The 18,204-nt window shown below is 50.7% G+C and overlaps 1 protein-coding gene across 1 annotated transcript in view; it reads right to left on the reverse strand.

The window, feature by feature from the left end:
* Nucleotides 1–16,946, reverse strand: part of LOC146812921 (C-type lectin domain family 2 member B-like) — a 131,868-nt gene extending 114,922 nt beyond the window's left edge. The window contains exon 1 of the mRNA XM_085619977.1: nt 16,829–16,946. Coding sequence (XP_085476103.1) covers nt 16,829–16,883 — 55 coding nt within the window. The 5' untranslated portion in view covers nt 16,884–16,946. The remainder of the gene's footprint in view (nt 1–16,828) is intronic.
* Between the last annotated feature and the right edge of the window lie 1,258 nt (nt 16,947–18,204).

Genomic DNA, 18,204 nt, shown 5'->3' on the forward strand with positions numbered 1-18,204 from the left:
GTCTGCATTGCTGCCTTCTTGTTGGCTGTGAGTTTCTCCTTGGTCTTTCGCTTGATGTCATTCCATCGCCTCTTGACCTCGTCCATTGACCTCTTGTGCTCTCTGACGGCATTCACCTTGTCCACGATGTCCCACCATATTGTGTTTCTGGTGCCCAATGACACGTTGGAGGTGACAAACAGTTGTTGATGGTGTTCCATCACCTCCCTGACTATGATCCTGTTCGTCTGTGGACTGAACTTCGTCTTCCTTGTCTTCTTGTCCTTGCCCTTCCCTGTCCCCGAGGTCCCGGGCTGGTCGTCCGGGGTGCTTGTGGTGTTGTGCTCGCCCTCTGCGCCTGCTCCAGCTGTCTCCATGGTGCTTGTGTGTTGGTCAGATTGTGTTTGTGTGTTTTTTCTGCTTTTATGGAGATTTTTCCTGCCTGCCATGTGTGTATTGCAGGCCTGGTGTTGCCTATCACTGATTTCCTCATCGCGCTTTGGCCCATCGCAGGTTTTTTCGCGTTGAGGTTTGTGTTTTTATCGCCGTCGAGGTGGTTATATCGCGTACATTTTACGCGGTATGGGCGGACTATCGCATGGTAACGCCTTGTTGTTAATTCCATGTTGACACTGGGTTAATTCCCGCGATAGGCTGCGATGTGTAAAGTTGGGTTATCGTTTTTTGTTGTTGTTTAACACATGTTCTTGTATATATACTCCTAGGTGCGCATGACTGCTTAGCTGGTCGTTTTTGCCGGCCAAGCAGTCATGCGCACTTTGCATATTAATACCAGGAGGTAATGGCCAGCCTGGTAGGGAATGTGCACAGGCTCCCTGTCCAGATCTGAGACCATTACAGCATTGTGATTGGCTCAGGGGAGCGTGTGAGCCCGGGAGCTTCTGCAGCTTCTTCCGGACAAGAGTCAGGAAGAGCAGAGAAGTGCAGGAGAGATGCGGCCGGTGGAGAAAATGTAAGTGCATTAAAAAATATATATATTAAACCCCCCCCCCCCATCATCGTGTCCCCCCAGCCTCACCACCCCCATTCCCTACTAGCCCTCACTGGCGGTTGGGGAGGGAAAAAGCAGCAGATGATGTAGAGCAATACAAGAGCAGGAGACAATCATACGAGTGGGAAAGCAACACAGTTTTGAGGAAAGGACATTGGATGATTAAGACATTGGGAGAAGCACGCAAGAGACCGATTTGATCTCAATGGAGACCGTAGGATATATTTTTGGGGGGCAGAGAAGGACACAGGGAGAGAGCTGGAAAACATGTGCACCCTCATTGAGTACCTAAGCAAGAAGAAAAAAGGAGTTCCCCTAAATGTGTGCAGTGGAAGGATAGCAGCTAACCAATCAGAGAGATGGTAAAGAGCCTATGCTCCAGAGAGGGACAAACAACATGGACAAGCTCGGCCAAAGAAAGCCAAGAAAGAACAAGCAAGCAAATGAGTGACAATAAAGGCAACCAATGGTGAATAATGGTCAGGCTGTAAGTCCCATTAACTTCTCGGTGGGTGCACAACAGCCTTTTGCAAACAGACAGCTTGTGCAGTCTGGTACACTTGACCTAAAATTGCATTATGCACTAAAAAAGTTTGGGAACACTGGGCCAGATTTATGAAACACTGATCCCAAGATGCTGGTCTCAAACTGCGACCACTATTTTTGCAAGCAGTAAAGAATTGTGAGAACCAACCTATGTGCTCATTGGTTTGGTTCATACAATCCTGAAGCATTGTGGGTCTCAGTAGTACCTCCCTCGTGAATATTTATGAGGCACGGTGCAAATTGTAACTCGCTACAATTGGAGGCCATCACGTGGATCGTGGCCTGCTTGAGTCAGCAATTGCTCTTGAATGAAGCATTACATTTTTTAATGCAGACTATTTTAATTAAAGGAAAGCGGTCTGCATTGACAAAAAAAGTTTAATAAAAATTATGAGTGGTCAATGGTTTCCTGGACCACTGCCTACTCTTTAACAACAAAAAAAATCAATTCGCAAAGGCGAAGGGTCCCAGTGGCATAACACAGGCCCCCGCAGCTCCTGCAGTGTGGCCCCCCGCCAAGTTCAAGGGCCCCCCTCAGCACAGTACTCTGCCCGGAGAGCTCCTTGATGAGTCCAGAGGGGGACACTCCACGTTCCTTGCAGGGGGGCCTCGTCAAGTTTTGTTACTCCAGTGAATGTTCCAGAGAGCCCTATTAACTTGTGCAAATACATAACCACTTCCTGCGAGGGGTTAGTAGATTTTCAAATTTTTGCTACCTTAAATGATATACGAGACACTGATTTGGTATTTGGAAGGGACACAAAGAACAAGCCCCTTCCTGAGACCGAATCTGCATCCTTTAGGAATACCATATGGGGAGTTGGAAAACTTTTTCAACTCAAGAAATGGGATTAGTGCAGAGGAAAAAGCAAATGGCATATTGGAGCATTTGCGAACGTTAAAATGCTTAGTACATCTGCCCCCTAGTCCCAAGTAGACCCGGCCCACTTAGACCACTGTGCCGAACTCTTCTTGAGCGTCCTGCACTGACTGCAGCTTGTGCATTATCCCGCTCAGCTCTCTTGGAAAAGTGTGCTATTGGGACTGAAAGCACTGATGTGCAAGTTACAAACTAAATTCTCACATAATCTCTCTTAACTCCCTTTTCAGTGTCCCACTCTCTCACCTTTTGTTTTCACCATCTGATCCCTCCGACCCTTGCCAGTTGTCTCAGTCTCTCAGTCTCTCTCTCTCTCTTTCCTTTTGAATGTCCTCTCTGCCTTTCTCTTTCCATTATTTTTTCTCTCTGCATCTTTCTATATCTTTTTCACACTATCCTCTGCCCCAGCTCTCGGTGTGAGACCTAAGGCAAGCCCGTCTGCGCCCGTCCGCACCTGGACCGCGCCAAGCGCCAGAACCCCTGCCCCCCGCACCAGTCACGAAGACCGCCTCCGCTACGACGCCAACACCCTCGTCGCTCTAAACCCAGGAAGGACCCGCACCTGCTGCAAGGCCGCCCAGAAGCGCACCCACGGCCCCTTCACCTGCCTGAACTGCAGCTTCTCCTGCCTTGAAGGAACCAAGACCCCCGCCACGACGGAACCCAACCAGCTTAGATGCATCCTGATCAACACCAGCTCCGCAAGCAAACACGCCTTCGAGCTCTGGGACCTACTCGACACCGCATCCCCGGACATCGCCTTCCTGACCGAGACCTGGATGAACGAAGCCTCCTCGCCAGACATCGCCATAGCCATCCCCGACGGGTACAAGATCACCCGCAGAGACCGCACCAACGGGGCCGGAGGAGGAATCGCCATCGTCCACAAAAACACCATCAGGGTCTCAACAAACACCAATGACACCCTCAGCACCGCCGAACACTTGCACTTCCAAATCCACACGGACCCCAAGACCACCCTAAGAGGCACCCTCGTCTACAGACTGCCAGGACCCTGGCCTCAATTCTGCGATTCCATCGCCGACCTCATCACCGCACATGCGCTGACCTCCGCCGACTACATCCTCCTCGGAGACCTGAACTATCATCTGGAGAACAACAACCACAACAACTCCGCCAACACCGTAGCCCCGCTGAAAAATCCCACCAACAGAGACACCAGCAAAAGAACAAGCTGGTTCACCCCGGAACTCCTCGCCTCAAAGCGCACCTGCCGGAAACTGGAGAACATATGGCATAGCGACAAGACGCTGGACAGCCGCGCTGCCCACAAAGACGCCATCCGCAACCACCACCACCTCATCAGGACCGCCAAAAGGACTTCCTTCACAGACCGCCTTGACAACAACGCTCACAACAGCAAGGAGCTCTTCAACATCGTGAAGGAACTCTCCAACCCCAGCTCCTGCACCAACGACATCCCGCCATCGCAAGCCCTATGCGACTCCCTCGCCACCTTCTTTCACCGAAAAATCACCGACATCCATGACAGTTTCAAACCCCAGACAACCCCTGTGGGCCTCGTTGCACCAGACCCACCGCCTCCACCGTCCACAACTCCCTGACAACCTGGACCAACGTGAGCATCGAGGACACAATCAAGACCATGGGCACAATCCACTCCGAATCCCCGTCCGACCCTCTCCCACACCACATCTTCAACAAAGCCGGCAATTCCATCGCACCCCACCTGCGCAACTTCATCAACCTCTCATTCGAGACTGGTACCTTTTCTGAGAACTGGAAGCACGCAGAGATCAACGCCCTACTGAAGAAACCCAAGGCGGATCCGAGCGACCTCAAGAACTTCTGACCCATCTCCCTGCTTCCTTTCCCAGCAAAGGTCATCGAGAAGATAGTTAACATCCAGCTCACCCGTCACCTCGAAGACGACATCCTGGACCCCTCCCAATCAGGATTCCGCAGCAACCACAGCACCGAAACTGCCCTCATCGCCGCCACAGACGACATCAGGGTCCTTCTAGACAACGGCTAGACGGTGGCCCTCATTCTCCTGGATCTCTCCGCCGCCTTCGACACCGTCTGCCACCACACACTACGCACGCGCCTCCAAGACGCAGGGATCCGGGAGAAGGCCCTGGACTGGACCACCTCCTTCCTCTCTGGCAGAACTCAGAGTCCGCCTCCCCCCGTTCCGATCCGAGGCCTCCAAGATCATCTGCGGCATCCCGCAGGGATCCTCCCTCAGCCCAATGCTGTTCAACGTCTACATGGCACCCCTCCCATGCATCGCCCGACATCACAACCTCAACATAATCTCCTACGACACGCAGCTGATCCTCTCCCTCACCAAGGACCTTCTCACCACCAAATCCAACCTCCACCAGGGAATGAAGGCCGTCGCCGACTGGATGAAGGAAAGCCAACTTAAGCTGAACTCAGACAAGACGGAGATCCTCATCCTCGGGTCCAACCCCTCAGCTTCGGACGACTCCTGGTGGCCCGCATCACTGGGGACCCCCCCGGCCCCCACCGACCACGCACGCAACCTGGGAGTCATCCTCGACTCGAAACAAGTCAACGCAGTCTCCTCCACCTGTTTCAACACCCTCCGCATGCTCCGCAAGATCTACAGATGGATCCCGACAAACACGAGGAAAACAGTCACCCAGGCCCTAGTCAGCAGCAGACTCTACTACGGAAACACCCTCTACGCCGGAGCCTCGTCCAAGCTCATCAACAGACTACAAAGAATCCAGAACGCCTCTGCACGCCTGATCCTCGACGCCCCGCACCGTGACCACATCACCCCCCACCGTAGGAACCTCCACTGGCTCCCCGTCGACAGAAGGATCTCCTTCAAGCTCCTGATCCACGCACACAAGGCACTCCACAAAACCAGCCCAGCCTACCTCAACAGCCGACTCTCCTTCTACGTACCCAACAGGACACTCCGCTCTGCTGACCACGCCCTGGCCACGGTCCCACGCCTCCGTAGAACCACTTCCGGAGGCAGATCCTTCTCCCACCGCGCCGCCAAGACCTGGAACACCCTCCCCCTCTACTTACTACAAACCGAAGACCTACTGACCTTCAGGAGACCTGGCTTTTCGACCAGTAGCAGCATCACCCCCCCCCCCCAGCGCCTTTAAACCCTTACGGGAAAGTAGCACGCTTTACCAATTAACTGATTGATTGATTGATTGATTGAAAGCCCTGCTTAGAACTCTTGTCTACCACTCCCTCACCTTTCACAGTCATCTGCGCTCATTCGATTTTTGACATACCTACATGTCAGGTGGAAAAATGAGGTGCTCTTAACAGCAAATACTGAATTCCACCCTTCTACCCAAGCAGACTGGGTGAAATTGTGTGTGGGGGGGAGGGGTCTTAAGTCTCCCAGCACATTCCCAAGTACACACTCAAGCCTGCACTTTCATACCCAACACACTCTTTCGCAATGGTGGCGAGAGAAAATGTGAGTGTGAGAGCTTAGGATATGAAAGTATGGTGCTGATGGGGGGGGGGGAATGCCGCAGTACCCCCAGAAATAATAATGCTGGAGTTCAGAAGGTGGATGAGCAAGAAAGTAGATTTGGTTTCTCATTTAATTTCTATCTCGTCACATTTGCTGAGCTCCAAAGAGAGGTCCGATGTCTGCCCATGTCCTCTCACAAATTGCAGCTTTTTTTTTTTTTTAAACATGGAAAATTATGTTTACTTCTCATTCTCAGACTGAAAAATGAGAGGAGTTTTTAAAGTGAACTGACAATCTTGTGGTGTAAAAGGAAAGGCAGTAGGATGTCACTTTTTGTAACGGCAAATTTTAAAAACCTAAAATTCAATTGTAAATGTATTTCGAAATATATCAGCACTTCAAAAGGCAGAAATGAAGCGCTTTTTTTATAATTATGAAACGTGAGGGATACAAAGATTTCAATAGTATTAAAACAAAAGAAAACACTCTGCTTGGTGATACACAAAAGACAAATATTCACTGAAATTTGATTTTCACACATTATCATAGTTTTATCAGTAAACCTGTATGTACAAATTTAGTGGCCATTACAATAGAAAATGGGCTGTCAGCAAATGACCGTTGCTACCACACCATGCTTTAGTAATATACCTGTGACATGGTGAACCCTATAGCACCACCAGCCACATACCGCACCCATATCACCATAGCAGCAGGGGGCGGCTTGCGGTTGTGTTGTGTCCTGTCAAACAGTGTCCGGTCCCACGACTCCGGCCACAGTATCCATACTGATGACTGTCAACACCAGCTCCTCCATGTCATCCAGCTCTAGCTGTGGCGCTGTGCTCCCACCTCCAGTCTGCATTGCTGCCTTCTTGTTGGCTGTGAGTTTCTCCTTGGTCTTTCGCTTGATGTCATTTCATCGCCTCTTGACCTCGTTCATTGACCTCTTGTGCTCTCTGACGGCATTCACCTTGTCCACGATGTCCCACCATATTGTGTTTCTGGTGCCCAATGACACGTTGGAGGTGACAAACAGTTGTTGATGGTGTTCCATCACCTCCCTGACTATGATCCTGTTCGTCTGCGGACTGAACTTCGTCTTCCTTGTCTTCTTGTCCTTGCCCTTCCCTGTCCCCGAGGTCCCGGGCTGGTCGTCCGGGGTGCTTGTGGTGTTGTGCTCGCCCTCTGCGCCTGCTCCAGCTGCCTCCATGGTGCTTGTGTGTTGGTCAGTTTGTGTTTGTGTGTTTTTTCTGCTTTTATGGAGATTTTTCTTGCCTGCCATGTGTGTATTGCAGGCCTGGTGTTGCTTATCACTGATTTCCTCATCGCGCTTTGGCCCATCGCAGGTTTTTTCGCGTTGAGGTTTGTGTTTTTATCGCCGTCGAGGTGGTTATATCGCGTACATTTTACGCGGTATGGGCGGACTATCGCATGGTACCTCCTTGTTGTTAATTCCATGTTGACACTGGGTTAATTCCCGCGATAGGCTGCGATGTGTAAAGTTGGGTTAGCGTTTTTTGTTGTTGTTTAACACATGTTCTTGTATATATACTCCTAGGTGCGCATGACTGCTTGGCTGGTCGTTTTTGCCGGCCAGGCAGTCATGCGCACTTTGCATATTAATACCAGGAGGTAATGGCCAGCCTGGTAGGGAATGTGCACAGGCTCCCTGTCCAGATCTGAGCACATTGCAGCATTGTGATTGACTCAGGGGAGCGTGTGAGCCCGGGAGCTTCTGCAGCTTCTTCCGGACAAGAGTCAGGAAGAGCAGAGAAGTGCAGGAGAGATGCGGCCGGTGGAGAAAATGTAAGTGCATTAAAAAATATATATTTTAAACCCCCCCCCCCCATCATCGTGTCCCCCCAGCCTCACCACCCCCATTCCCTACTAGCCCTCACTGGCGGTTGGGGAGGGAAAAATCAGCAGATGATGTAGAGCAATACAAGAGCAGGAGACAATCATACGAGTGGGAAAGCAACACAGTTTTGAGGAAAGGACATTGGATGATTAAGACATTGGGAGAAGCACGCAAGAGACCGATTTGATCTCAATGGACACCGTAGGATATATTTTTGGGGGGCAGAGAAGGACACAGGGAGAGAGCTGGAAAACATGTGCACCCTCATTGAGTACCTAAGCAAGAAGAAAAAAGGAGTTCCCCTAAATGTGTGCAGTGGAAGGATAGCAGCTAACCAATCAGAGAGATGGTAAAGAGCCTATGCTCCAGAGAGGGACAAACAACATGGACAAGCTCGGCCAAAGAAAGCCAAGAAAGAACAAGCAAGCAAATGAGTGACAATAAAGGCAACCAATGGTGAATAATGGTCAGGCTGTAAGTCCCATTAACTTCTCGGTGGGTGCACAACAGCCTTTTGCAAACAGACAGCTTGTGCAGTCTGGGACACTTGACCTAAAATTGCATTATGCACTAAAAAAGTTTGGGAACACTGGGCCAGATTTATGAAACACTGATCCCAAGATGCTGGTCTCAAACTGCGACCACTATTTTTGCAAGCAGTAAAGAATTGTGAGAACCAACCTATGTGCTCATTGGTTTGGTTCATACAATCCTGATGCATTGTGGGTCTCAGTCGTACCTCCCTCGTGAATATTTATGAGGCACGGTGCAAATTGTAACTCGCTACAATTGGAGGCCATCACGTGGATCGTGGCCTGCTTGAGTCAGCAATTGCTCTTGAATGAAGCATTTAATTTTTTAATGCAGACTATTTTAATTAAAGGAAAGCGGTCTGCATTGACAAAAAAAGTTTAATAAAAATTATGAGTGGTCAATGGTTTCCTGGACCACTGCCTACTCTTTAACAACAAAAAAAATCAATTCGCAAAGGCGAAGGGTCCCAGTGGCATAACACAGGCCCCCGCAGCTCCTGCAGTGTGGCCCCCCCGCCAAGTTCAAGGGCCCCCCTCAGTGCAGTACTCTGCCCGGAGAGCTCCTTGAGGAGTCCAGAGGGGGACACTCCACGTTCCTTGCAGGGGGGCCTCGTCAAGTTTTGTTACTCCAGTGAATGGTCCAGAGAGCCCTATTAACTTGTGCAAATACATAACCACTTCCTGCGAGGGGTTAGTAGATTTTCAAATTTTTGCTACCATAAATGATATACGAGACACTGATTTGGTATTTGGAAGGGACACAAAGAACAAGCCCCTTCCTGAGACCGAATCTGCATCCTTTAGGAATACCATATGGGGAGTTGGAAAACTTTTTCAACTCAAGAAATGGGATTAGTGCAGAGGAAAAAGCAAATGGCATATTGGAGCATTTGTGAACGTTAAAATGCTTAGTACATCTGCCCCCTAGTCCCAAGTAGACCCGGCCCACTTAGACCACTGTGCCGAACTCTTCTTGAGCGTCCTGCACTGACTGCAGCTTGTGCATTATCCCTCTCAGCTCTCTTGGAAAAGTGTGCTATTGGGACTGAAAGCACTGATGTGCAAGTTACAAACTAAATTCTCACATAATCTCTCTTAACTCCCTTTTCAGTGTCCCACTCTCTCACCTTTTGTTTTCACCATCCGATCCCTCCGACCCTTGCCAGTTGTCTCAGTCTCTCAGTCTCTCTCTCTCTCTTTCCTTTTGAATGTCCTCTCTGCCTTTCTCTTTCCATTAGTTTTTTCTCTCTGCATCTTTCTATATCTTTTTCACACTATCCTCTGCCCCAGCTCTCGGTGTGAGACCTAAGGCAAGCCCGTCTGCGCCCGTCCGCACCTGGACCGCGCCAAGCACCAGAACCCCTGCCCCCCGCACCAGTCACGAAGACCGCCTCCGCTACGACGCCAACACCCTCGTCGCTCTAAACCCAGGAAGGACCCGCACCTGCTGCAAGGCCGCCCAGAAGCCCACCCACGGCCCCTTCACCTGCCTGAACTGCAGCTTCTCCTGCCTTGAAGGAACCAAGACTCCCGCCACGACGGAACCCAACCAGCTTAGATGCATCCTGATCAACACCAGCTCCGCAAGCAAACAAGCCTTCGAGCTCTGGGACCGACTCGACACCGCATCCCCGGACATCGCCTTCCTGACCGAGACCTGGATGAACGAAGCCTCCTCGCCAGACATCGCCATAGCCATCCCCGACGGGTACAAGATCACCCGCAGAGACCGCACCAACGGGGCCGGAGGAGGAATCGCCATCGTCCACAAAAACACCATCAGGGTCTCAACAAACACCAATGACACCCTCAGCACTGCCGAACACTTGCACTTCCAAATCCACACGGACCCCAAGACCACCCTAAGAGGCACCCTCGTCTACAGACTGCCAGGACCCTGGCCTCATTTCTGCGTTTCCATCGCCGACCTCATCACCGCACATGCGCTGACCTCCGCCGACTACATCCTCCTCGGAGACCTGAACTATCATCTGGAGAACAACAACCACAACAACTCCGCCAACACCGTAGCCCCGCTGAAAAATCCCACCAACAGAGACACCAGCAAAAGAACAAGCTGGTTCACCCCGGAACTCCTCGCCTCAAAGCGCACCTGCCGGAAACTGGAGAACATATGGCATAGCGACAAGACGCTGGACAGCCGCGCTGCCCACAAAGACGCCATCCGCAACCACCACCACCTCATCAGGACCGCCAAAAGGACTTCCTTCACAGACCGCCTTGACAACAACGCTCACAACAGCAAGGAGCTCTTCAACATCGTGAAGGAACTCTCCAACCCCAGCTCCTGCACCAACGACATCCCGCCATCGCAAGCCCTATGCGACTCCCTCGCCACCTTCTTTCACCGAAAAATCACCGACATCCATGACAGTTTCAAACCCCAGACAACCCCTGTGGGCCTCGTCGCACCAGACCCACCGCCTCCACCGTCCACAAATCCCTGACAACCTGGGCCAACGTGAGCATCGAGGACACAATCAAGACCATGGGCACAATCCACTCCGAAACCCAGTCCGACCCTCTCCCACACCACATCTTCAACAAAGCCGGCAATTCCATCGCACCCCACCTGCGCAACTTCATCAACCTCTCATTCGAGACTGGTACCTTCTCTGAGAACTGGAAGCACGCAGAGATCAACGCCCTACTGAAGAAACCCAAGGCGGATCCGAGCGACCTCAAGAACTTCCGACCCATCTCCCTGCTTCCTTTCCCAGCAAAGGTCATCGAGAAGATAGTTAACATCCAGCTCACCCGTCACCTCGAAGACGACATCCTGGACCCCTCCCAATCAGGATTCCGCAGCAACCACAGCACCGAAACTGCCCTCATCGCCGCCACAGACGACATCAGGGTCCTTCTAGACAACGGCTAGACGGTGGCCCTCATTCTCCTGGATCTCTCCGCCGCCTTCGACACCGTCTGCCACCACACACTACGCACGCGCCTCCAAGACACAGGGATCCGGGAGAAGGCCCTGGACTGGACCACCTCCTTCCTCTCTGGCAGAACTCAGAGTCCGCCTCCCCCCGTTCCGATCCGAGGCCTCCAAGATCATCTGCGGCATCCCGCAGGGATCCTCCCTCAGCCCAATGCTGTTCAACGTCTACATGGCACCCCTCCCATGCATCGCCCGACATCACAACCTCAACATAATCTCCTACGACACGCAGCTGATCCTCTCCCTCACCAAGGACCTTCTCACCACCAAATCCAACCTCCACCAGGGAATGAAGGCCGTCGCCGACTGGATGAAGGAAAGCCAACTTAAGCTGAACTCAGACAAGACGGAGATCCTCATCCTCGGGTCCAACCCCTCAGCTTCGGACGACTCCTGGTGGCCCGCATCACTGGGGACCCCCCCGGCCCCCACCGACCACGCACGCAACCTGGGAGTCATCCTCGACTCGAAACAAGTCAACGCAGTCTCCTCCACCTGTTTCAACACCCTCCGCATGCTCCGCAAGATCTACAGATGGATCCCGACAAACACGAGGAAAACAGTCACCCAGGCCCTAGTCAGCAGCAGACTCGACTACGGAAACACCCTCTACGCCGGAGCCTCGTCCAAGCTCATCAACAGACTACAAAGAATCCAGAACGCCTCTGCACGCCTGATCCTCGACGCCCCGCACCGTGACCACATCACCCCCCACCGTAGGAACCTCCACTGGCTCCCCGTCGACAGAAGGATCTCCTTCAAGCTCCTGATCCACGCACACAAGGCACTCCACAAAACCAGCCCAGCCTACCTCAACAGCCGACTCTCCTTCTACGTACCCAACAGGACACTCCGCTCTGCTGACCACGCCCTGGCCACGGTCCCACGCCTCCGTAGAACCACTTCCGGAGGCAGATCCTTCTCCCACCGCGCCGCCAAGACCTGGAACACCCTCCCCCTCTACTTACTACAAACCGAAGACCTACTGACCTTCAGGAGACCTGGCTTTTCGACCAGTAGCAGCATCACCCCCCGTCCCCCCCCCCCCCAGCGCCTTTAAACCCTTACGGGAAAGTAGCACGCTTTACCAATTAACTGATTGATTGATTGATTGATTGATTGAAAGCCCTGCTTAGAACTCTTGTCTACCACTCCCTCACCTTTCACAGTCATCTGCGCTCATTCGATTTTTGACATACCCACATGTCAGGTGGAAAAATGAGGTGCTCTTAACAGCAAATACTGAATTCCACCCTTCTACCCGAGCAGACTGGGTGAAATTGTGTGTGGGGGGGAGGGGTCTTAAGTCTCCTAGCACATTCCCAAGTACACACTCAAGCCTGCACTTTCATACCCAACACACTCTTTCGCAATGGTGGCGAGAGAAAATGTGAGTGTGAGAGCTTAGGATATGAAAGTATGGTGCTGGTGGGGGGGGGGGGGGGAATGCCGCAGTACCCCCAGAAATAATAATGCTGGAGTTCAGAAGGTGGATGAGCAAGAAAGTAGATTTTGTTTCTCATTTAATTTCTATCTCGTCACATTTGCTGAGCTCCAAAGAGAGGTCCGATGTCTGCCCATGTCCTCTCACAAATTGCAGCTTTTTTTTTTTTTTTAAACATGGAAAATTATGTTTACTTCTCATTCTCAGACTGAAAAATGAGAGGAGTTTTTAAAGTGAACTGACAATCTTGTGGTGTAAAAGGAAAGGCAGTAGGATGTCACTTTTTGTAACGGCAAATTTTAAAAACCTAAAATTCAATTGTAAATGTATTTCGAAATATATCAGCACTTCAAAAGGCAGAAATGAAGCGCTTTTTTTATAATTATGAAACGTGAGGGATACAAAGATTTCAATAGTATTAAAACAAAAGAAAACACTCTGCTTGGTGATGCACAAAAGACAAATATTCACTGAAATTTGATTTTCACACATTATCATAGTTTTATCAGTAAAGCTGTATGTACAAATTTAGTGGCCATTACAATAGAAAATGGGCTGTCAGCAAATGATCGTTGCTACCACACCATGCTTTAGTAATATACCTGTGACATGGTGAGCCCTATAGCACCACCAGCCACATTCCGCACCCATATCACTATAGCAGCAGGGGGCGGCTGTGGTTCTTAGGGAGGGACAAGCAGCAGGGGGCGGCTGTGGTTCTAATGGAGAGACAAGCAGCAGGGGCTGCTGTGGTTCTTAAGGAGAGAGAAGCAGCAGGGGCTGCTGTGGTTTCAATGGTGAGAAGCAGCAGGGGGCGCTGTGATTCTAATGGAGAAACAAGCAGCAGGGGGCAGTTGTGGTTCTTAGGGAGGGACAAGCAGCAGGGGGCGGCTGTAGTTTCAATGGTGAGAAGCAGCAGGGGGCGCTGTGATTCTAATGGAGAAACAAGCAGCAGGGGGCAGCTGTGGTTCTTAGGGAGGGACAAGCAGCAGGGGGCGGCTGTGGTTCTAATGGAGAGACAAGCAGCAGGGGCGGCTGTGGTTCTAATGGAGAGACAAGCAGCAGGGGGCGGCTGTGGTTCTAATGGAGAGAAGCAGAAGGGGCGGCTGTGGCTCTAATGGAGAGACAAGCAGCAGGGGCGGCTGTGGTTCTAATGGAGAGACAAGCAGCAGGGGGGGCTGTGGTTCTAATGGAGAGACAAGCAGCAGGGGGCGGCTGTGGTTCTAATGGAGAGACAGGCAGCAGGGGGCGGCTGTGGTTCTTAGGGAGAGAGAAGCAGCAGGGGGCGGCTGTGGTTCTAATGGAGAGACAAGCAGCAGGGGGCGGCTGTGGTTCTTATGGGGAGAGCAGAGGCGACTGTGGTTTACTGGAAACTCTAGCCCAGGAAGAGAAGCGGGGGTAAGTCCTCCTCACCACAAACCTCAGCATAAAATTTGCTACTAAGGAGGTTTCAGTGCCCTCCAACCACAATCTCTGGCCCCGGTGCCACCGCACATGGTACAGTATCGGTAGGTGCCCCGCAGCCGGGAAAGAGTTAAAAGCGTCGCTCTCTCGGGTACTGTCACTGTTCCGCTCCCTCGGGTAGTGTCACTCTTCTGAGAGGTGGGGACCCCCTGTGTCCCCATATGTGGCTCGGGCTCCCTTAGCTGTGCTTCCTATGAAGCCCCCCCCCCCCTTCCTCAGCAGGTGGTGGGGACCACAGTGAGTGGGGGTGATGACGCAAAGGTCAGGCAGGGGCCACCGGCGGGAAACACGGTCTAGTGATCCTCCACCGTTTAACCCCTTCGCTGCGGCAGGAATTCCGCCGCGGCGCTGGGGGGGTTTGGGGGCAGTTGCGGTGCCCCTGTGCTCGTGACGGAACCACTCCGTCACGAGTCACGGGTGAGCTGTGCTCATGACGGAGTGGTTCCGTCACGTCTCCGCCCACTGCGCTAATCGCCCGCACAGGCGGGGAATTAGCGCCGCGTGGGCGGAGCGGCCGTCAACGGCCGCAGCATGACGGAACCACTCCGTCATGAGCACACGGCACCCGTGGCTCATGACGGAGTGGTTCCGTCATGAGCACGGAAAGGGTTAAAGAGCATCGTAAGGTTTTGGACGAAAACAACCTCGATAAAGGCACAATTTAATATGACCTGGCACACATAAATAATAAAACGAAAGATGGGGATAAAGAAACACCTTTATATCTGCTTAATGGAAATTAGAAATAACCAGCGCGCCGAATGTATTTTACCTCAGTAAATCTTAAATAAAGTAAGACACTGATATGAAATAAGTTGGAAAGGGCACCGTGTTCGCGCTATATCAAAAGTGCAAAGAAATTAAATGAAATGAAAGTTCTCGCTCCGTCGGCAGAGACTGGATCAAGGCTTAAACTCCTTTTATTTCTATATTTTGGTACAAACTGCGTAGGTGTTCCTCAGGGTGTGTGTTTTATTCCACTCCGCCCTAAGGATTCTCTCTTCGAGAGATGTCGTCGACTGTAAAGTCACGTCACAAAAGGAATATAATGTTAATTTCATAATTATAGATTTGTTTGGGAGGGGGCGGGGCAAAGGCTGGTACAGTGTAACCGTCACTGTCGCCCAAAAGCGGAAATCTTCTTTGGGAGCTGAATCCATACCTCATACTCGGGCATTTACAACATAATTCTGAATGTAACGCTTTTGACACAATTTGCCACATAGCAAATTATAGATGTACCTAAAATGTTCCTAGTTCAAATAAACGAATTCATTTGTTTTTGCCATGGTTTAGGTAAACTTCTTGCACAATGTATTTCTCCATGTCCTATATTGTTCGAAGCCTCGACAATGACAGCTTCGCTGAATGGTTTGAGAGTTCTTATTATGAATATATATATATTTTTAAAACACCTAAACCGACTAAATATATATATATATATGTGTTTAAATTCACACGTTTGAACATAAATATAATAGAAGGCTGATTGCACGCGATATGTGCTTTTACTCCCTGAAACACGGGCATTGTTTTCGTTTTAAAAAGGAATGAGAGACATCTGAGAACAATGACAGCGAATGTACAGTGCACAGGGCGAAGCGACAATTCTTCCATCCGTTGAGGCAACAGTTTTTTCTTATTTCAATATGTTAAAACAAAGGTTTGTTTTTTAGATAATTGTTTTGCATGATTGGGATGAGAAATGTACGAACAGCTCTGGTCGAGATTTGGCTCAATTGAATGTACTTAAATGTACATAAAATGTCTAGATGTAGAGAAAGGGTCTGAAGGGGATGGAACCCTGCACGCGGAGACAACCGCCATCATGTCATCGCTGAAACGGAACACAGCTTGTTTTATTTAATAAAACGCAGACGTGGCCCCTGAACGAGGCGCATTGAAGCGTCTGCGCGTCCGCGCGTCGTTCCCACAGCGCTAGCTTTCTTTATGGTGCACAGAAGACGCATACGCCCTCACACCACTTTCCTGCACCCATAGGTACGGCGTGCACGGGGTAGGAGGAAATACTATTTTAACACAGAAATGAAACATTATTTGCAGTTTTCTAAGCGCGAACTGCACCCAAGGCACTGGAGCGCGTCACAGGAGAGTTACCATACATGATGTCACATTAATGTACATGTTTTTGTAAAGGGGCGGGGGTAGGTTAAAGGGATTTGCCCACTGCGTTGAGCCCCCGCTGAGAGCCGAACTTGGGAGAAAGTTGAGAGAGGAAGAAAAGAAGTGAGAGAGAAGTGAAGAAGTGAGCGGAAAGGGGAGATAGGAGAGATAGCAGAGATAGGAGAGATAGCAGAGAGAGAGAGAGAGATAAATGAAGGACGGACGGACGGGGGAAGAGGCTTCTGCCAGCGGTGCTCTCGGTTCCACAGTCGCATCTCTGGCCGCATCACCTACACAGAAGAGGTGAAAAGCCATTCACACCCAGTTATTGCGGTATGTTTCCGTGCCTTTTATCGGGGGCGACACTTTCCCCCCGCCCCCTTGGTGGGGGGAGTTCAGTACCAGGTCCCGGGCAACAGGATTCAGGGGTTGGAGTTTGGGGGTATTAGGGAGATGAGTTAGAAGGGGTTCTCTACTTTACCCCCCCCCCCCCCCCATCCACGGCACGGCCCCTATTACTTGCGGCTGGACAGGGGCGGCGGGCGGAGACCGGTGCTTACCGCCGTCTCTCTCCACGTCTGCTCCGGTGCTGTCCGGGTCCTGGAACGAGGCCATCTCCTCGCCTGGGTCAGGGTGGATCCGGGTGCTTCCTCCGCGGACCGCCTCACACCCTCCGGTTCTTACACCCATCATGGCAGCGGTCTGCGCGGAGCGCGACTCTCCCCCTTCTCAGCGTGCGCATGCCTGGCGGGACGGCCTGCCCCTGAGAGGCCGGGCCAGTGTGGGAGGAAGCCGCCCTGGCACATTGTGAAACCAGCACCCCCACGGGAACAAATTGCAAAAATTATGCATTCTACGACACATTTTTCATTATATACTCAATTGTCTTCGTCTTGAAAGCTTAGCAAATGATAATCGAACAGTGCACCAGGATACATTAATCTTTATTGGGGCTCTTCAATGATTCCATCACTATCGCCCTCCAACAGCGCCTCTCATATGTATTTCATTTGTTTTATAGCGCCTCTCATACCAGTGTAGGGTGTCGGACCACTTTACATCACAAAAACAGAGAGACAATCAAACACACGTGTGTAAATCAGTGTATAGAAATGTTACATAAGACAAAAGGGACTCCAAGGTGCAGGATTCACATGTCATCCATAGTGGTAGGCATTTTTTAAGAGTGCTTGGTCTGGGAAAAGTCAAAATTTGGGATTCATAACGACACAGTGGTTAGGGTTCACTTTACTAATAAGAATTTACTCCTACCCAAACAACCGCTTTTTAGCAAAATTAGAATATTAAAGACTGGGTAAAAAGAAAACTTTCTAACCTAGATTATGACTGTAACTTATGAACTGCACAGTAACAAAAGGAAGGAGTAACCCCCTGAGCTATACAAACAACATTCTATTCTGTGATCGGCAAGGTACATGCACGGATATCCTTTAAGGATCACCAGGGGTCGCAGTTGCGACCCCCTAGCTTGCCCCTTGCTACCCCGACACTGACTTTGCAACCCCTGGCCTCAGAGGTGGCCAAATAATGCCAAGCAAACAGGAGGGTCTCACATTATCAGAGTCCGGCTCTACCCTCGTTTTCAGCTCATTTTTTATTATATTACTTGTGAATAATAGTTTATTATTCTCTAATAAGTGTTATAAAAAGTGGAGCAGCAACATCTGGACCTTCACTGGCATCTTAGATAAGAAAAAACAATTGGTTTCCATGTATGTTGTGTGCGTGCATGTGGGTGAGAATGAGTTAGTGTGAGAGCGTTTATGTGTGTGAGCATGTACACTTGTATATGGGATCGTGTGTGTGTCAAAATGAGTGAGTAAGTATAAGTGAGTAAGAGTGAGTGTGAATGAGTGGTTCAGGGTGAGCGTGAGTGCACAAGAGTAGGTGAACACGAATAAGTGCAAATGAGTGC

Source organism: Triturus cristatus, chromosome 7 (assembly GCF_964204655.1).
Source record: "Triturus cristatus chromosome 7, aTriCri1.1, whole genome shotgun sequence".
In the NCBI taxonomy this organism is placed as follows: domain Eukaryota; kingdom Metazoa; phylum Chordata; class Amphibia; order Caudata; family Salamandridae; genus Triturus; species Triturus cristatus.